The 22,033-nt window shown below is 38.3% G+C and overlaps 1 protein-coding gene across 1 annotated transcript; it reads right to left on the bottom strand.

The window, feature by feature from the left end:
- Nucleotides 1–1,008: 1,008 nt before the first annotated feature.
- Nucleotides 1,009–1,416, bottom strand: LOC141660681 (uncharacterized). Its single transcript, XM_074467667.1, has one exon. The coding sequence runs from the start codon at nucleotides 1,414–1,416 to the stop codon at nucleotides 1,009–1,011; it is 408 nt and encodes a 135-aa protein (XP_074323768.1).
- Between the last annotated feature and the right edge of the window lie 20,617 nt (nucleotides 1,417–22,033).

The following is a 22,033-nucleotide window of genomic DNA, read 5'->3' as shown; positions in this document are numbered from 1 at the left end:
CTTTCTCTTTCTTCTTCCTTTCTATAGAACTGTATTAAGTTATACTTCCTTGTGCAGAGCAACACCTACTTCCAGGCGGCCCTTCACCAAGCTAGGTCCTGGAAGGGGAACTCGGACAAATTCGAGAGGGAGATGAAAAAGCGGAAAGAGAGGGATAAGATTTTGGAGAAGAAGCTGTCAGCCAAAGGGGAAGAGCTGTCTAAGGCTCATTCCGAGCTGGTTAAGCTTCAGAGTGATAAGGAAACCATCATTGATGATTATATGGATTCTGTGAAATTTAAGAATCTCACGGAAATTCATGATGAGGGTCTTTATTCTCTGCAGTTTACCCAGGGATGTGATGCGGCTGTGAAGGCAGTTTCGGAGAAGCATCCTAGCTTAATAGATCCTAAGGACTTTATAAGTCCTGAATAGCCAGAGACGGAGGATAGTTTGGATGCTCTCTTCGACTCTCCTCAGCCTGATGATCGTATTCTGGATCTCAGTACTACCTCTCCTCCTGCTTCTCCCGCGAATGATGTTGAGCCTTCTGCTGATGCTGAGAAGGGATGTGCTGAGAAGGAGCAGGGGAAGGAAGGCTCCCACATAGAGGAGTAATGTTTTTAGTTTTTCATGTTTGTTATTTCTTAACTTATTGTAATTCGAACTCATTCCCTTCGGGGATTTATTTATGTCATTTTCCAGCTGTTTATTTGCCTTTTATTTTTTCCAAGTACTTGCACTATTTATGGGAGTTAGATAGTTTTCTTGCCTTTTCGTAGCTTTCCCTCTCATTTTTTCGTACTTGTACTGAATAGATATGCAAACTGAATTCCAGACAATTCTGAATTAAACAACTCTAAGATAAGTTCTTGAAAACTTTAGTAATTGTAAACTCCTGGGATCCATCCCTTACATAATTTTTTGTAGAACTAGAATTTGAAATAATAGTCTAATAACATATAAAATCCTAAGAAAGCAAAGCTTCGAGGTGCTATTCCACCTTGTTACCACTATAGCATATGTAAACTATAGGTAGTAAGCTTTCAGGTTTTGAGCATGCCAAATCCAAGGTATTTCTTCTCCTTCCATGGTTTCCAACTTGTAAGTTCCTCTTCCTTGAACACTCCTAACCTTATATGGACCTTCCCAATTTGGGGCGAGTTTTCCCTTCTGTCCAACTCCGGAAGCTTCCACATTCCTTAGGACCAACTCTCTTTGCTTAAAGAATCTTTCTTTCACCCTTAGGTTATAGTAAAATGAGGCTTTTTTCTGATATTCTACTATCTTGGCATGAGCTGCATCACGTACTTCATCTATCAAGTCCAAAGCTAACCTTTGCCCTTCCATGTTTTCCTCAACATTGTATGCTTGGATTCTAGGAGACGAGTGGGATATTTCCACAGGAACAACTGCTTCTACTCCGTAAGCTAGCATAAATGGTGTGGCTTCTATAGTAACTCTACATGTAGTTCTATAAGCCCAAAGTATCGACAGTATTTCATCCACCTAGTTATTCCTTGATTTCTCGATCCTCTTTTTCAGTCCATCCTGGATTATATAATTCGCCACTTCCGCTTGCCCATTGGATTGCGGGTGAGCTACGGAGGTAAATCACAACTCGATCTCATTCTCCTCGCAATACTTCTTGAATTCCTCATTGTTAAATTGTGTTCCATTATCGGTGACCAAGATACGGGGAATTCCATATCGACACATGATATTTTCCCACAGGAATTGTGCAACCTGCTTAGTTGTGATCTTGGCCAACGGCTTGGCTTCAATCCACTTAGTGAAATAATCTATGGCTACAATCAAGAACTTCATTTGAGCAGTTGCCATAGGGAACGGTCCGAGGATATCCATTCCCCACATAGCAAAGGAGATTGGGTAGTTTATGGAAGTTAGCATTTTAGGAGGTTGCCTTACCACAGGGCATGTTTTTGACAATGGTCACATCTCTTCACATAGTCTTTGACGGCAGCCATCATCTCTGGCCAATAGAAGCCTAAGCGGGTGATTTTGTGGGCTAAGGCTCTGCCCCCCCAAGTGTTGGCCACATATACCCTCGTGTACTTCCTCTAGAGCAAGTCGGGCCTCGTTTGGCCTAAGACATCTCAAGTAAGGCACTACAAAAGATCTCTTATACAAAATTCCGTCAATTAAGGAATACCTTAGTGCTCGCACGGCTAACTTTCGAGCTTCAGCTACATCATTCGGGAGCCAACCAGTTTGAATCTGGGCCTTAATGGGATCTATCCATGACATCCCCATCCCTATAGGGGCTACAAGCTTAACATCAATGCTCCGTGTTTTTTAAACACGGAAGTATACGCTTCCAGAACTTTTCTCTATCTCTGATGAAGCGAACTTAGACAACGCATCTGCCTTAGCATTTTCCTCCCTTGGAATGTTCTCAACATGACATTCATCAAACTGAGTCATCACAGCCCTTACTAGGTGGACATACTTAGCCATTGTATCATCCCTTGCCTCAAACTCTCTCTTGACCTGGGATATGACCAACTTTGAGTCTCCACAGAATTTTAAGTTCTTGATTCTCAATGTTCCTGCTAAGCCGAGGACAGCTATCAGAGCTTTATATTCTGCTTCATTATTTGTAGTTGGGAAGTCTAGCTTCATAGCATATTCAATCAGGAAACCATCTGGGCTTTATAAAACTAGCCCTGCTCCGCTTGAACTTGTTTTTGATGCTCCATCAAAATAGAGAACCCAATATTCCTTCTCCTTAACATCCTTTTCTTTGCCTCCTTTATCATCTTCTATGTCTTGAAGTATATTATCTTCCTGCCTCGACTTCTTGGTTGGGTATGGTACATTCCACCATGAAGTCAGCCAATGCCTGGGCTTTTATTGCCGTTTGTGGCTTATATTTGATATCGAATTCTCCCAATTCTATTGCCCACTTAATCATCCTTCCGCTAGCTTTGGGACTGTGAATAATATTTCTCAACGGCTGATTTGTCAGCACTTCAATTTTATGAGCCTAGAAATAAGGGCGCAACTTCCTCGAGGCCATCACCAAGGCTAAAGCAAATTTTTCAATAGTTGAATAATTCAACTCAGCTCCATGCAGAATCTTGCTAACATAGTATATGGGTTTCTGCATTTTAAGTTCCTCCTTAACCAATACAGCGCTCAAGGCATTTTTTGAAATGGCCAAGTACAAGTATAAAGTTTCATTCAGAGCTGGCTTGGCCAACAACGGGGCCTGAGCCATGTATTTCTTTAATTCTTCGAATGCCTTATGGCTTTCCTCAGTCCATACAAAATCCTTAACCTTCTTCAAGTATTTGAAGAATGACTAGCACTTGTCCCCATATTTGGAGATGAACCACCCCAACGCAGCAACCCTTCCAGTGAGCTTTTGAACATCTTTGATAGTCTTTGGGGGCTCCATGTCCAAAATTACCTTTATTTTATCAGGATTGGCCTCGATTCCTCTCTTGGAGACCATCAATCCCAAAAACTTTCTAGACCCCACTCCGAAAGCACACTTTGCAAGATTTAGCATCATTTTGTGATATCTCAGAACCTCAAAAGCTTCCCTCAAATGGGTTATGTGGTCAGTCTTCACTAGACTCTTGACTAACATGTCATCAACATAAAATTCCATAGTTTTGCCTATAAGGCCCTTGAAAATCTTATTCATCAACCTTTGATAGGTGGCTCCTGCATTCTTGAGACCAAACGCCATGACAAGATAACAAAAAACACCAAAGTCAGTAATGAATGATACCTTTGTGATGCCATCCTTGTGTATCTTGATCTGATTGTATCAACTGAATCCATCCATGAAGCTCAGCATCTCATGACCAGCAGTAGCATCTATCAACGTATCTATCCTTGGCAATGAGAGACAGTCCTTAGGGCATGCGTCATTCAGATCGGTGAAATCCACACACATCCTCCATTTTCTATTAGCCTTCTTTACCATCACAGGGTTTGCTAAACATTTCGGAAATTGTATCTCCTCAATGAAACCAGCCTCTAAGAGCTTCTCTACTTCTTATTTAATAGCTTCTTGTCTCTCTGGAGCAAAGTTTCTCTTCTTTTGCTTCACAGTCTTTCGATTTGGATCCACATTCAGCTTGTGAGTGATTAGTTCCGGGTCTATGCCTGGCATATCAGCTGCCGACCATGCAAACACATCATTATATTTTTATAAAAATTTCACCAACTTCCCTCTAAGGGGATCCTCTAGTGTTTCTCCAATTAAAGTCACTTTCTCAGGGTCCTCGGGAGCCAAAGGAATCGGAACCAAGTCTTCTGTTGGCTTCCCTCTTTTCTCATCATTCTCATGAATATCCAGGTCTTCAATAGGCAGAACCTGCCCCTAACTCTATCTGCCCTAAGAGAGGCCACATAATAAGTCCTTGCCATCTTTTGATCTCCCCTCTCTTCTCCAATCCCATTCCGGGTGGGAAACTTTATCACTGAATGGTAGGAAGAAGGGACTGCCTTGAAGGTATATATTCCCGTTCTTCCCATGATTGCGTTATAAGTTGAACTAGCTTTCACCACCACAAAGTCCAACATCTGTGTTGCTTGTCTTGGTTCCTGACCTATGGTCGTTGGCAACTTAATTATCCCTTTCACGGGGCATTCCACTCCTGTAAATCCATATATCGGCATATCGGTCGGGGTTAATTGAGAATCATTGTAACCCATCCTTAAAAAGGTATCATGGAGTAAGATGTCCACCGAAACACCATTATCTACAAGGACCCTCTTCACCGGGCTATTCCCTATTATCGGTGTTATGACCAACGGGTCATTATGAGGAAATTTCATACCCTCCAAGTCAGAATCATCAAATGCCATTGTCACTCCTGTCCTAGCCCTCTTCGGGGCTTCCCCAACAATATGCATAACTTCTCTAGTATATGATTTCCTTGAGTTTTTGGATAAACCTGCAGCAGTTGGTCCTCCAAAGATCATATTTATCACAGGCCCTCCTGGTCGCGGTCCTCCAAAGATTGCATTTATCACCGGTACCCTAGGCTGGGGATTTCACCCCTGATCGTCTTGGTCCCTCCTACGATCATCAAAGTTCTTTCTCCCATTGTTATTCCTATCTCCTCCATCTTCAGTGTACTTGCTCAACCTTCCTTTTCGAATGAGGAACTCTATTTCATCTTTCAATTATGTACACTCATCGGTGTCATGACCAGCATCCTTATGAAATCTACAATATTTGCTCTTATCTAGCTTAGTAGGATCAGCCTTCAGGGGTTTAGGCCAACGAATATCTTTATCTTTCTCAATTTCCATCAAGATCTGGCTTCTAGGAGCATTTAACTTAGCATATTCAGTGAACTTTTTCCCAGGCTCTCCCTTCTTCGGGGTCAAATCTGTGTTTTGCTCAGTTATAGGATACTTGTCCTTAGCAATATATTCCAGATCAGTCTTTCACTTCTTGCCACCAGCGGGCTAGTTATTCACTATTGTCTTCCTCATGCTCTCCTCCACTTTGATGTATTTCCCGACCCTATCTTGGAGCTGTAACATACTTTCAGGGGGGGGGGCGCTTGGCCAATTACATCTTAAAGAACTCGTCCCTAGTTCCCTGTTGCAGTGCTATCATAACTACCTTGTCATCAAGGTCTGGGACTTTTAAAGCTTCCTTGGTGAAACGATTCAGATAGTCTCTCAAGGACTCCTTCGCTCCCTGCACAATGCTAATGAGGGATGCCGAACTTTTCTCATGCACTCTCCCACTAATGAATTGCTTAATAAAAGCCTTGTTATTCCCTAACAATATAACAAGAATTACAGAAGGGGGGTTTGAATGTAATTCTGTCTTCTTTTCTAGATTTTAAAATGTTCTAACTTAATACATATAACAGTGTTTGATTTGATGAAGTGTGGAATAGAAAGATAATTGAAATCAAAACATTAAGTAATAAAACACAAGGCTTTAAAAATTTCTGGTGGATTTTAATGTATCCACCAGATATATATATATATATATATATATATATATATATATATATATCAGAAAGAGAACTCTGTGAAGCTTTGAATAACTCACAACTGCTTTTCAAGTTGAACAAACAAACTAAATAGAAATTCTTACAAGTATAGCCTTATCTATTTCTTTGAGAAATGTATTTGCTTAGTTAAATGTTCTACTTGCTACTCTTGGTTTATATATCACCAAGTTACATGATAGTAGGACAAGATAATAAAATAAAATATATCTAGTCTAACTCCATGCTGCTTCACTACTTTATTCCAGCATCTTTGAATATCTTCACATTTACATGGAAATGGTAATGCTTCTTTTTTCTCAAAATCCTGCTTAATAGGCTGCCACATTCCTTTTGCAAACACCCAACACATATGACTGTATTGTCACTGTCAACAGCTATTTTGAATTTGATCATCCGTCGGGACTATGTTGGTCATCCGTCGGGAACTTTGTTGATCATCCGTCAAGAGTCTATCTGCCACTTGACTCTATTTCACTTATACAGAATTACAAGACATCTCATAGTTATAATTAGTCAACCTATTATGTATATCAATCTAGTAGTCAATATGACTTAGAGAACCCTACACAACCTATCAGACTAAAATATATTGTTTGCAGAAATGTGCTATAGTACTTATTTGTTACATAAGCTACATTCTCGATGGATATCAACTTGCCATCCATCGGGACTATAAAGTTCATCCGTCGGGACTACATTAGATCATCCGTCGAGAGCTACAAATTACACTAAGTTAAATCCACTAAGGTGTTTTATTTAACTTATCATCAAGTTCATAACATATTCCTAACAATCTCCCCCAATTTATGTCTACTGGAATTGTAGCCATAAATTAAGAGAAACTTGATGATAACAAAACACCCTAAAAATACAGATTAAAAAGTAGTAGATAAATCTGATAAGTGCTACAAATTTATTGAAAATTAAGCAAAACAAAGTGTACAAAGAGTTCTCACAATCATAATCAAGGTGCTCCTCTAGTCTGAGCAGATGATACTATTTCCTTGATTGTCTAGATTCTTCCCAAGCTTCCTGTTGTTTTCTTCTATTTGATTCTGGAGTTGTCTGTGGAATTCAAGTTCATAAGCTTCAGATAGATTCAGCATTTCTTGCATTTCCAATAGAGTCTTATTGCTAGAGATACTCAATTGGTCATCCAATCTGAAGAATCTTCTAACACCCTTAACATCCATGAATTCCATCAGCCAATAAGGCCTCAAATGCACTCTTTTTCCTGTGAAGGGAATTGATAGAGTTTTTGGGAGTGCATCTTTGGTTCTATTGCTCCTTAGATCTTCTATTTTCTTTAGGACTAATCTCCTTGCAGTCACATTGAATCCAAAGTTCTTCTGGAAGGATGAGTAGACCTTCATCAGTATAGATTGGCTTTCTTGAAGAATCATGTGAAGTGGCCATGTGATTTCTTTCCCTCCCTTATACTTGAACACTAGCCTTCCAAGAAGTTGTCTATGAGAATCAATTCCTCTTACTTCTTCCAATTTATCCAAGTAGAGGCTTATTTCAGTAAACTCCTTGATATCACAGATGTATAAGAGATCTCCATTATTGACTGTAGGTTGAGATTTGGTTAGGGTCTTGGATCTAAGAGTTACAGGCTTCACTTTCTTGATTGCTCTAGTCTTTATTTTCTTTGGCTTGTTGAAGATAGGTAAATTTAGTTCAGAAATTGGCATACTTTCCCAGTCTATTGGCTCATCATTGGGAATAATAGGCTCACCATGAAAGTTCTTTGCTGGGTCCACCTTGAATTCCTCATTTGCCACTGAGGGCCTGGATGTTTGAGTTGAAGTTGTAGACTGTTTGGGAATGTAGTCTTCCATTTCCTCATCACTGAAGTCCAATTTTCTCTTGATTCTTTGCTTATATCTTGGTTTCTTTGCCTGTTGAGGTTCATTATGCACTTTTTGATCCCGAGTTTCAGTTTTCACAGTTGATTTTTCAGAAATCTCAGTTGTAGATTTTACAGCTTGAAGTTTGGCCAAGATAGCAGCTTGCTTCTTCTTTTGTTTGAGCTTCTTAGCATCTAAAGCAGACTGCTTCTTTTCTTGCTTGATCCTTTTTTTTTCTTCTGTCTTAGCTTCTACAAACAGGGGGTGACCAGCCACCACACAGATCTATTTTCCATTCCTATAAATTTTGGCAATTCTCTTCTTTTGTAATGAATCATATTGATCTTTGTAAAATGCTATGGACCTTGCCAACAGCTTCTTTTCATCTGGTTTTGGAGTCTCAAATATGAGATTCAAGGGATTCTTGTCTCATGACTTTGGATAGTTCTTTTTAGGCTTCAGAATCAGATTGGCTTTTGGAGATTTGATGCATGAAGTTTGGCCTTTTTCCAAGCTACCAAGACTCATTTTATTCACTACGATTTGTGTGACTTGTGAGTGGTGATGAAAAGTCTTGTCTGGTTTCTGTATATGACCAAATTTCTTTTGAATGTCTGCATCAATCTTCTTTCATTTATCATCTAGCTCCTTCTCATCTGCTGCTACATCAATCTTTGTCAGTTTGTTATTTGATTTCAGTTTTTCTGCTGCTAGATTGATGAGATCAATATTGTCCATAGCTGGTGGCTTAGTGAAAGCAATTGCTGGCACAATTACTTTGCTGACTTGAATTTTGAGCAGTTTCTCCCCCTCGCTTGATGAGTCTTTCTCCCCCTTTTTGTTAGCATCAAATTGTTGAGAAGAAGGGAGTTGTGCAGCCACCAACTGTTGGAGCAGAGGAGTTTGAGCTTCCTGATTTGCAAGTATGTTGGCCACAAACTTCTCTATATTAGACAACCTAGAGTCCATGGCCTCAACCTTTCTGTTTAGATCAACTTCTTTCCTGAGCTTTTGAGCTATCTCAATCATGGTGGTACCTAGAAGTCTAGCATCCAACCTTGCCACAAGATCTTATTTGACTTTAAAAATTTCTTGCTTCATTTCATCCACACTTTGACTGTGTTGGAGAGCTTGAATCTTGTGCAGTTGGAGAGCTTCAAGGTGTGCTATGAGTAACCTTTTAGTGCTGGCACTTGTGGATGCCTGAATTACTGTTTCGGTGTCATGAATCATCTTGAATAGGGTGGATTGGAGATGTGAATATGAATATTCCTTAGTCATCATTCAGGAAGGAATATCTGCATCTCCCCCTATGCTCATGCTATCATCCTCCATATCTTCACCATCATTCCCAAAAGAGTCTTCAGCCAATTCAGGATCACTGCAAGTTGTAGATGGCATAGTAGTGATTGCATCCGTTGCCCTTTGTAGAGAAGCAGTTGTATGCACTAGGTTCAGCATCTTCTCAGCATCCTCATTGCCCTATCCAGCTAGAGTTTGATAAGCTGGAACAGGATGAGTAAATGTCTCAACATTCAGGGAGAGAGAATCTATGATAGCTTGATATTCTTGCTGAAATAGTCTCTCCCTTTCTACATCACTGACATTCATTGACTCACTAGCAATGGTTTCCATCCTTAAAACTCCTGTACCTGCATTTTTCTCATTTTCTCTCTTTTGTTGCATCAAGGGCTCCCCTTGGCTCACCACCCTTACACCCTCACCTTCACCTTCTAAGGTGGGACTCCTCTCACTCTCTTTTTCCAGGCTGGAAGAAATAGCCTGCATGAGTTCACTCATTTCCTCTCCTTTTTCCTGGGAGCAACCCAGCCTCTCACTCATTTCACTCCCTTCCCTCAGTAGAAAGAGTGTTTGTACAACTACTAACTCATCTACACTTGTAACAATTGTTGAAATTTTAGTGTATGTAGAGAGTACCGATGAATGAGAAACATTCATCGGGGTAGTAGTTAGGATAGCCGACGGAGACTGCTGTTAGGCACATCCGTCGGGATACAATTATGAGCCGACAGATGAACAATATCCATCAGAATAGAAGAAATGAATGAGTTTGGAGTGGAAACTATTGTGGAATCTGTGTAGATTGATGAAAATTTGGGCACAGATGTTTTAACAGTTCCTGAAAGAATTGGCAAGTGAGACAACAAATTATCCAAAAGATGATGCTCACTTGCACTAGATTTTGGCTTCCCCAACAGTGTTAAAGAAGGGGAATCAGGAATTGATGTGTTAATCATGTCCACATCCAGAGAATTTATGGGAGAGTGTGCTGTTTGTGGTGCTTCTATTACTAAAGATTTTGGCTGTGACTCCACATTTATTGGAGCCACATTAAACTGACTTTGAGATGGTGCAGTGACTGAGTCTTTAGCTTCAGTTTGCAATGTGTGTGTTCCCTGTGCATCCCCATGGGTTTTAGATCTCTTCTTTCTGGCATAGGTTTGAGGTGAACTAGTGTCCCTTACCCTTTAGCTCGTGCTCCTGGTTGGGAGCTTGTTTCAATAGTAACATCCTTTTGAGAGGATGAAACTAGAGTTGTGCTAATTTCCTTATTTACTACCACAGTTTGTTGGGAAAACATGGTGTGGCTAGGCTTGGGTACACTTACCTCACCAACCTTATCCTTAGGGTTTCTTTGATTTTCACCCTGTCCATCACCTATCTCACCACCCTTCACACTCCCCTCTTTAGGTTTGGTAGATTTTGCAACTGGTTTCTTTTGAGAGAAATTAGAGGGGGCTTTCTTTGTTTTGGATTTTGAAGGTTTTGTTTTGGTAGCTTGGGTAGGCATCTGTTGGGTCATTGACACAGATGTCATAACTACACTTAAAGGCAAAGAAATTTGTGAGGTTGGAAGAGTAGAGACAGTGGTGCTTACCTCACTTGCCCGAGGGCCCTCCATGATTGGAAAGTAGAAGAGGGGCACCTCTTTGTGGTGACTTGATCTGTTCAGATCTGCAATTATTCTTCTTTCTTGAACCCAACAATCCAGTTTGTTGGTTGGGTTCTCAATAGCAATATTCTCAATAAGATGGTTATCAAGAATCATAAAGAATCTAGCATAATAGACACGTTTTCCTCTCTTATTAATTTCCTCTAACTTGTAACATAACTCAAACATGACCAAGTCACTGAAATTAAAGTACTTATCAGTAACTAGCATATAAAACATGTTAAGCATGAAAATGTTAACATAATCAAAGTTACTTACTTTACCAGAAAACACCTTGGTAACTACATCACATAAATAACTCCATTATTTTCTAAGACCTAGCCTCCTAATCTCACTCAACTTGGAGGTAGAAAGTGCATAGCCAATAGAATTAAGCATGGTAAGTAGATTAGTATCTGTGTGTGGAACAGTAGCAGTATTTTCAGGAATCTTAAAGCATGCTTGAATTGTGTCACTGTTAATGCATAATTGCTTACCTTTGAGTGTGAAAGTTATGATTTTGTCTGCAGACTGGTACACAGCAGTTGTCCATATCTCCTTCACAACTTCACATTAGATTGTGGGTGATTCCAGCATCGCATAACTGAGTTTGCAACCTCTCACAAAATCCATCATTTTGTGAAAATCTACAGATACCGGAATTTCCTTGTTCACAAGAGCTACAAAGTTGTTCTTCTCATAGATAAATCCAGACTGAGACATGATTTTGACTACTGGTGCCATTGTTAAAGAGAGGAAATTTGCTGAAAGAGAGAGAGTATTTGCTTTGGAGAAGAAGTGAGTTAGAGCAATTGATTTGAGAATGATAAAAGAAAAGAATGAGAATGAAATTTGCTCTATCTCAAAAATAAACTGTCAAAAGTAATAAAGTAAAATAAAGTAACTAATCAGAATAGCCCAAAATAGCCGTTTAAAAATAAAATAAATTGTCAAAATTCTGTCAATTATCCGTCGTGATATACTTACAGACTGTAAGTATATCCGATGGATAATGTTCAGAGTTTTGACGGCTAAGATTGAGACAATTTGACAGATGAAAATAAAACAATTATCCGCCGGGTATGAAATAATCCAGAAAGTTAATTGATTTTTATTAAGATATTCTATTCCGACGGATGATCAAACTCGATAGATAATGAGCATCCGTCGGGATGTAAATTTTTGACTTAGCCAAAATTTTATCTAAAACAGAAAAACCAATTAAGTTTCTGGCTGCATTGCAACTTGCAAAAATGTCAGAAAGGATTCAAGAATAATTAAGCATACCTAACTCACTTACCAACCTGGAAAAGGTGAATTCATCAAGTGGCTTGGTAAAGATATCTGCAAGCTGCTTTTCACTTGGAACAAAAATGAAGTTCTACTGTACCATTCATCACATGTTCCCTAATGAAGTGGTACTTGATGTCTATGTGCTTTGTTTTTGAATGTTGTATTGGATTTTCAGTGATGGCAATTGCACTTGTGTTATCACAGAAAATAGGAATTCTGTCCACTTGTAGACCATAGTCCAACAATTAGTTTTTCATCCATAAAATGTGCACAGCAACTACCAGCAACAATATATTCAGCTTCAGCTGTAGAAGTAGAAACTGAATTTTACTTTTTACTGAATCAGGACACAAGCTTGTTTCCTAAAAATTGACAGGTTCCTGTTGTACTTTTTCTATCAATTTTACAACCTGCATAATCTGCATCTGAATAACCAGTTAGATCAAAACCAGAATCTTAAGGGTACCAAATGCCAAGTTTTGGTGTTCCCTTGAGATATCTTAAAATTCTCTTAATAGCTATTAAATGAGATTCTCTAGGATCAGCCTGAAATCTAGCACAAAGACAGGTAGCAAAAATTATATCTGGCCTACTAGATGTCAAGTACAGAAGTGAGCCAACCATGCCCCTATAGCTTGAAATATCCATAGACTTTTCAGTAGTGTTTAATTCAAGTTTAGTTGCAGTGACCATGGGAGTTTTTGTAGATGTGCAATTCATTAGATCAAACTTCTTTAAAAGATCATGAATGTATTTGGTTTGACTAATGAATATTCCATCACTAACTTGCTTAACTTGTTCCTTTGGTTTCCTTTAGGCTTGGGTACCAGTTTCCATACCTTGTTCCTTTCAAATTAGTTTAGCTCATTCTGCATAGCTAAAATCCAATTAGGTTCCAACAGAGCTTCTTCTACCTTCTTTGGTTCTTCCTTAAAAAGGAAGCTTCTATACAGACACTCTTCTTGAGTTGCTTTCCTTGTTTGAACTTTCGAAGATGCATCACCAATAATAAGCTCAAAAGGGTGATCTTTAGTCCATTTTATATGTTGTGGTAGATTATTTCTTGATGAAGTGGCCTCATTGTTGTCTTGATGTGTGACTGAGTTTTGATTATGAGAAACTCCCCCTGAGTTTATGAATCTTTGATTTGAGGAAGGGGTACATTCTGTAGGTGATCTGTTTTGACTTTCAGCTTCTCTCATTGTTTCGACAGATGATGCACTTTATATCTCGACGGATGAAGCTGATTGTCTACTGACGGATGAGTCAGATTGTAACTCGACAGATGTTGAATTATGTGCTTCATTAGTTGTAGATTTTTCTGCATTATCCTTAACCACTGTTTCTTGATCACTATCATCATCAATATCATCACTAACCATCTCAACATTATCAAACTTGAGGCTTTTATGGAAATCTTCATCTTGCAGTCCTTCAATCTTTTTATCATCAAACACAACATGTACTGATTCCATAACAATGTTGGTTCTTAGATTGTAGACTCTATATGCCTTTCCAACAACATATCCAACAAAAATTCTTTCATCTGCTTTGGCATCAAACTTCCCATGTTGATCAGTTTGATTCCTTAAGATATAACATTTGCAGCCAAAGACATGAAGAAAATTTAGAGTTGGCTTCCTATTCTTGAACAACTGATTAAGAGTCATGCATTTGGCTTGATTAACCAAAGAAATATTCTGAGTGTAGCATGCAGTATTCACAGCTTCATCCCAAAAGTATGTTGGTAACTTTGATTCTTCAAGTATTGTCCCTGCAGCTTCAATTAGAGATCTGTTTTTCCTTTCCACTACTCCATTTTGTTGAGGAGTCCTAGCTGCAGAAAACTCATGCATAATTCCATTATCTTCACAAAATAATCTCATCAGAGAGTTCTTGAACTCAGTTCCATTGTCACTCCTGATTCTTCTTACTTTGAAGTCAGGATGATTGTTGACTTGCATTATGTGATTGATGATGATTTCACTAGCTTCATCTTTGGACTTTAGAAAATATGTCCAAGAGAACTTTGAGAAATCATCTACAATTACTAGGCAATATTTTTTCCTTGAGATAGACAACATATTGACTGGTCCAAACAAATCCATGTGCAATAGTTACAAAGGTTCTTCAATTATTGTATCAAGCTTCTTTTTGAATGATGCTTTGATCTGCTTTCTTTTCTGGCATGCATCACACAATCCATCCTTAGTAAACTCCACTTGAGGAGTATCTCTAACCAATTCTTTCTTGACAAGCTCATTCATGATCTTGAAGTTTAGATGGGACAGCTTTTTGTTCCATAGCCAACTTTCATCTTGACTTGCTTTACTGAGAAGACAAGTGACTAATTCTGTATTTGATGAGTTGAAGTCAGCTAGGTACACATTTCCTTTTCTCACTCCAGTGAGAACCACTTTGTTGCTCTCTTTGTTTGTCACAACACAAGCTTCTGAATTGAAAGTAACTGAGTTGCCCTTATCACAAAGCTGACTGATACTCAACAAATTATGCTTGAGACCATCCACTAGGGCAACTTCTTCAATGATGACATTGTCCTTTGAAATCAAGCCATATCCCACAGTATAACCCTTGTTATCATCTCCAAAAGTAATATTTGGGCCAACTCTTTTCTTGAACTCAGTGAGCATGGTAGAATCTACAGTCATGTGCCTTGAGCAACCACTATCCGGATACCAGAGATTCTTTCTATTTCCCTGCACACATCAAAATCAAATCAAGTTGATTTTGGTACCCAAGTTTCCTTGGGTCCTGCCTTGTTAGCTTTCTTCTTTGATTTCTTAGGTTTGATCTCATTTGAATTGAGAATTTCAGATTCATCCCTAGTCATTTGAGTTGAACCTTTGAAACCAGACGTTAAAATAGAATTAGCATACACATTTTAGTTTACATGAAAAGGTATGCTATTTGCAAACATGTTATTACAGTAAGGCATGCTAAATTACATTTAAGGCATACTAAATGCAGCATAATAAGGATTAGGTGCAAATGGCATATTAGCAAATTGTGCATTCATACTCTGAATAGATATAGTATTCATAGGCATGGTAGGCATGACAGTCATGTTGGGAAAAGAAGAGGGTGCAGACATGGGAGTAGGCATGGCAAGCTTGTAATTAACAGACAAATGATTAACACTACAACATTTAACACAAAATTTTCTTGGTGCATATTTATCAGGTGTGTAGTTGTTATGTTTGTTAATTCCTACTTTCCTATTTCTATTATTTTTTTACCTTCTGTTTTAACCTCAATCTTTTCCAATCTGTCATTCAATTGCTTGATAGACAGATGCCCAACATTAACTTTCTTTTCTTTTCTAACTTGACTCGATTCTCCTGAAATAAAGTTTTTAGAAACTGATGTATATCTCTCATTTAACTTAGCTAGCTTAGCTTTGCTAACTGGTTTACTCACAACCGACAGATGTGGCTCCTTGTCTCTCGACGGAGAATCCTTTTCATTATCTGATGGATGATTTTCATCATCCATCGAGTCCACATCTGTCAACAATCCTTCAACCAAATTGGACTCAAGCTTCTCTTTACTCTTTTTCCAGGCTGCATCACAAAAGGACACTATACCTTGAACTTTAGTGATTTGAGCATGAACATCTCTAGATGATTTCCATGCCTTAATCACTTCCTGTTCTCGTTCAAGCTGCTTCTTTAAAATTTCTTCTTTCTTCAAGGACTCAGTTAATTCATCCTTAGCAATCTTACACTCAATTCTCAATTTTTCAAATTCATTAAACTGAGACTCTAGCACATTATTTTTCTCTCTTAAAAAGAGATTGTTTTCTTTAATTTTAGCATTTTCCTTAGTGAGGGACTTAAGTGTAACACGCAGGTGATACAATTCTGTAGACATATCATTTATTGCATCATTACACTCAGCTTTGGATAAATGTACTAGGTTCATTGTGATTACCTGATTGCTTGAAGAACTGGTCTCTGTTTCATCTGATTTTGCCATCAGGGCTAGGTTGATATAGCTTGCATCTTCATCTTCATCCATTCCATCTGTAGCCCAGTCATTCACCTGAGTGATGAAATCCCTTTCCTTTTGCTTGAGCAACTCAAAGTATTTCTGTTTATAATCAACATGCTCAAACTTCTTTTTGCTTGAATCAGAATTTCTAGTTTCTACATTCATTTGCAAAATGACCCGCCAAGCCACATTTGAAACACTTAAATTTTGACTTGTCAACCATGTTTCTGTTTGGCTTGACTGCTCCAAAATTCTTCTTAAATTTGAGCTTGACAAATCTCCTGGATAAAAATACTAGATGCTCATCAATATCATCCATGTCATCTTGGCACAACTGATCTTCATTCTCAGTTACCAGCCCTTTACCCTTGCTCTCACAGACCTTTGATGTAGACTCAACAACTTCTACCTTCATCTCTTTCTCCTTCTCTAACTCAGCAACCAGTGCTATGGACCCTCCTTTCTTCTTTCCTTTCTCCATCCTTTCATCTTGCTCTATTTCAAGCTCATAGGTTTTCAGGATTCCATAAAGTTTTTCCAAGGTGAACTCCTTGTAATCTTGTGAATTTCTCAAAGAGACTGTCATTGGCTTCCACTCCTTTGGGAGAGATCTAAGGAACTTGAGGTTAGAGTCTTTTGTTTGATAGACTCTTCCATGCAGCTTTAGAGCATTTAGTAGCTTTTGAAATCTACTAAATATATCAGTGAGTGACTCACTATCTTCACAGTGGAAGTGCTCATATTGCTGAATTAGGAGCTACATCTTGTTCTCCCTTACTTGCTCAGTACCATCACAAATAATTTGTATTGTGTCCCAAACCTCTTTGGCTGTTTTATAGTTAATGATGTTATCAAACATATCATCATCAACTCTATTGAACAATATATTCATGGCTTTCTTATCCTTCCTGACTTGCTCAATATCAGGATCTGACCATTCATGCCTAGGTTTTGGAATAGATGGTTCATTGCCAGTTGCAACTCTCATTGGTACATGAGGACCTCTCTCTATGCAGTCCACATAGGACTCATCTTGAGAAAGAAGATGTAGGTGCATCTTCACCTTCCAGTGGTGATAATTGTCTTTATCCAGAAATGGAATTTTAACTCCAATATTCTTTTTGTTCATCTTGTTGTTTGTTGTGATCTTTAAACTCTTTGTACTTCAAGAGCTTGCTTTGATACCAATTGTTATTCCCTAATAATACAACAAGAATTACAGAAGGGGGTTGAATGTAATTCTGTCTTCTTTTCTATATTTTAAAATAGTCTAACTTAATACATATAACAGTGTTTGATTTGCTAAAGTGCGGAATAGAAAGATAATTGAAATCAAAACACTAAGTAATAAAACACAAGGCATTAAAACTTTCTGGTGCATTTGAATAGTTCACAGCTACTTTTCAAGTTGAATAAACAAACTACATAGAAATTCTTACAAGTATAGCCTTATCTGTTTCTCTGAGAAATATATTTGATTAGTTAAATATTCTACTTGCTACTCTTGGTTTATATATTACCAAGTTACATGATAGTACGACAAGATAATAAAACAAAATATATCTAGTCTAACTCCATACTGTTTCACTACTCTATTCCAGCATCTTTGAATATCTTTACATTTGCATGGAAATGGTAATTCTTCCTTATTCTCAAAATCCTGCTTAACAGGCTGCCACATTTCCTTTGAAAACACCCAACCCATGTGACTGTGTTGTCACTATCAGTGGCTATTTTGAATTTGATCATCCGTCGGGACTATATTGGTCATCCGTCGGGAACTTTGTTGATCATCCGTCGGGAGTCCTTTAGATCATCCATTAGGAGTCTATCTTCCACTTGACTCTATTTCACTTATACAGAATTACAAGACATCTCATATTTATAATTAGTCAACCTATTCTACATATCAATCTAGTAGTCAATATGACTTAGAGAACCCTACACAACCTAGCAGACTAAAATATATTGTTTGCAGAAATGTGCTACAGTACTTATTCGTTACATAAGCTACATTCTCGATGGATGTCAAATTGCCATCCGTCGGGACTATAAAGTTCATCTGTCGGGACTATAAAGTTCATCCGTCGGGACTACATTAGATCATCCGTCGAGAGCTACAAATTACACTAAGTTAAATCTATTAAGATGTTTTGTTTAACTTACCATCAAGTTCACAACATATTCCTAACAAGCCTGACTTAGTTCTCTGAAGGACCCAATAGAATTTGGGGGCAAACAGCTATACCATCTTTGGGCCATTCCCGACAGGGTTTGAGGAAATGCCCTACACTTAATAGCATTGTTCACGGGCTGCAGCAATAGTGCATTAGAGAATGTTCTGACATGATTAGCAGGATCTCCAGTGCCATCATAAGCTTTGATGGTGGGAATCTTAAACTTCCTTGAGATATGGGCATTCGTTATTTCTTCAGTGAATGGTGGAGTAGGATTATCAGGATCTCCCAAGGGAAGAAGATTACTTGGATCAGCCCTTAGGACAATAGTCCTTCTCTGTAGCGGACCATCCAGATCTATGATTGGAGGAGGATTTCTCCCCCTTGGAGGTAACGGGGGTCTGGAGGTCTAGTGTGCCTCAAATTCGCACTTCAGCCTTTGAATCTCAGCCTCGTGAGCCCTGATTCTCTCCTGCACTTCTTGGGGATTTGTCCCTCGGGTGCTCCTCGGACGCTGGTTACCATCAGGCATCGGTTCTTTACCAGCATGCCTCCTTCTTGGGGCCACATCATCATCCAAAGATTTAGAGTCTCTCTCAGTATAAGGACCAGAAAATTCCTGATCTTCAGGGATAGGAGCCAAACTACGTATATATTGGGGCATCTGCCCTTGTGCTTCACTCCGATTAACATGTCCACTTCCTCCAACCTCGGGGTAAAGGGGCATCCCATAAGGGGGTAGTGGTCACAACAGTTGAATACTCATACCCAATGGGTCGAGAATTCACAGGTATATGTAGCTGTTGAAGTTAGGAATTCGTCCCTTGAGAAGCCGGGGGAATCGTCCCTTGTGGCTGAGGTTCAATTGCCCCTACATGGGCTCCTTCTTGGGTGGCGGCATAGGTCGAATGCGTAGGTATCTCCACCGTTGATGAAATCATTTGGGTCGTCCCAACTGGTGTTCCTTCAGGGGCATTGTTTCCTCTCCGTGTTCTCACCATGGTTGTTGTTATGCTTTCCCACAGATGACGCCAAATGTTATAGATTGAAAACTAGGGTATATTAATTATTGTATTTATTACTAAGGTTCAGGAGCTCAAGGCCTTTAATGGCTGCTCTCGTGTTTCATATCTTAACTCTGCCTTTACGAGATATCTACGTATCTCTGTGAGTTAGAGAATCAAGCCAAAAAACTTAGTTCTATTTTATGGGGTGAGACTCCTTATATAAATATTGGGAGTTCTTAAATTGAACTTGAGTTGGGAGACTTGGTGGACAAGTTTCTGAATTAGAATGGACTTTGGAGTCCTAGGAAGTAGGAAACTGATTTCCTATCCTATGAGATTTCTTGGAGGCCAATCTCCAAGGAATTATATCCTTAATTGGACTTTATTTATCAGCTGATTTACCTGTTAGGTCACACAACACTGTAGAAGGGGGTTGAATACATTGTTAATACAATCAAATCGATTTAACACAAGTATATAACAAAGATCAAGTATATTGAATAAACTCTGTTACAATAAGAACTGTTATTCTCTCTCAGTGATGAACAAATATCACTAAGGGTTGCTAGGTTACAATGTATAATCTTCTCGATAATGATAACACATATAGTGTAAACCCTATGTATGTGTTTATATAGTACACAGTTACAAGATAACTTCTAATTGATATGGAATATAATTCTGTCTCCTAAAATATATCAATAAGATATCTTCTACAAGTCTTCCAGTCTTCTAACTCTTTCCATGCATATCTTCTTTTGTTTTAGTCTCGATCTTCTACTGTAAATCAACTTCCTTCCTTATATAAAAGTCTTCCCACATGTAAGTTCTGATATGACCTTAAATTCTGATATTAAGTTCTGACTTTCAGTAAGTCCTGATTCCAGTAAGTCCTGATATGACCTATTTGTTAAGATCTGAAAAATAAACATGAATTATATTAGACATGACATCTCAAATATATCTAACAATCTCCCCCAACTTATAAATTATGCAAAATATACAAGTTAATAGATTTGATGATGTCAAAAACATTTAAGTACAAATGCAAATAAGAGTTTAACTAGATAACTAACTACAACTTACAGTCCTTGTAGCTTTTACCAATCTCACTGAGTCAATCTGAATCCATAATGATTCTTGACAAAGCTTGATATCAGCTTTTTTTCTTTAATCCTCAGGACTTGAGAGAGTGTAGTCTTGACTTGCTTCATCTCTTCATTCTGACTCCCAAACTCATAGATTACAGTCCTTAAAGCAGAGATATGGTTTCTTTCTAAACCATCATTCAGTCTTATTACCATAGGATGAGCAGAATCTTCATTGTAGCACAGACATTTCTCATTCAGTAACACTTCAAGCTTAGCAAAATTCTTCTTCATTGGAGTTTCACTTCCATCATTTTCAACAATACTAGGAATGAATTTTGTAATTCTTGAACCAGAAATTCTTGCTTTATCTCTGATGGTCTTCAATATGAAGTTTGACCATCTCCTGATAATATCAGACTTTACCTCTAAAATTCATTATTGAAGTTCTTTCAATGATTTGTTCAGTACATCTGATTCTGACATCAGATATGTCCTTCCATCTTCAAGAAATAGAATCATATTTTCCTTGACATTGTGCTTGTCATGAGCATCCAGTACCACTTGAACAAAGATAACCTTATCAAGGTGTTTCTGTGTAACATCTTCAAGAGGTTTGTCAGTCAATAAAAATGGATCTCTAGTAGCAACTTCAACTCCTGTTTTAATCTTAGCTTCATCAGAACCTAGTCCAGCCCTGTCTCTTGGTTTTCCCAATAGTCATGAAAGTAGACAGCAATTGGCTTTTCTTTGGATCTGATGGTTTGACATTTTTCCATAGAAGTTTCTTTTTATCAGCTACTTCCAACTTATCTAAATCAACTTGAGCACTATCAGAGGTTGACTTGATGACTTTATCAGAACTTGCTGTTTCTGTTATAACATGCTGTTCTTCACTCTAAACAACTTGAGCCTTGTCAGAGGTTGTCTTTGATTCTTCAAAAATCTTCTTTCTTTTCAGAGTTTGAACATCTTTATCTTTAGCAAGAATATCATCAGTAACTTGAACCATTTTGCATACTGGCTTTATCATAATTTGAGGAATTTTCATCTCTAGTGGCTTTGTTGGTTCATCAACTTTTTCTTTCCCTTTATCTTTGCGATCAATCTCATATTGTGATCTTGTTTTGGGCTTTGATGCCTCAGTATGTGACTTCTCCTCGATCACAATGCCTTTTACCTTAGGCCTTGGAGGTTTCTTTGCAACATAAGCTTTTGGCTTTAGATTTGTCTTTTCAGCTTTAAATCTAGCTTCTTCCTCCTTGAGATTTTCTAAATCTATTCCTGGATTATGTTTCAGAAATAATCTTCTAGCAATTTCCTCATCAAGTGTCTGAATCTTGGGATCTTTATAGTAGACAGTAGTCTGCTTTCCCTTGAGCTTCAGAGTTTGCATGAACTTTTGAGAATCTTGACTTCCACCTTGTATCAGAACATCAGGCTTTGTTATCAGACTGTTCTCATCAGAACTTGATATCAGATTTTGAGTTTCAGTATTTCCTATCATATTTTGAGTTTGAGCAGTTTCAGAACTTGTCTTCTTTTGAGTAGAAGATTTGCTTGCATTAGTAATTAGTTTCCTTGAAGAAACCTTGCTGCTCTTCTCTTTACCTTGAACTTGACCTCTACCCTTGCTAGGGTTTCCCTGGTCATCAGCT

The sequence above is a fragment of the Apium graveolens genome, chromosome 5 (assembly GCF_009905375.1).
Source record: "Apium graveolens cultivar Ventura chromosome 5, ASM990537v1, whole genome shotgun sequence".
NCBI classification, from domain to species: domain Eukaryota; kingdom Viridiplantae; phylum Streptophyta; class Magnoliopsida; order Apiales; family Apiaceae; genus Apium; species Apium graveolens.
Note: the sequence above shows the minus strand (reverse complement) of the source record. Positions and strands in the feature narration are given on the sequence as shown.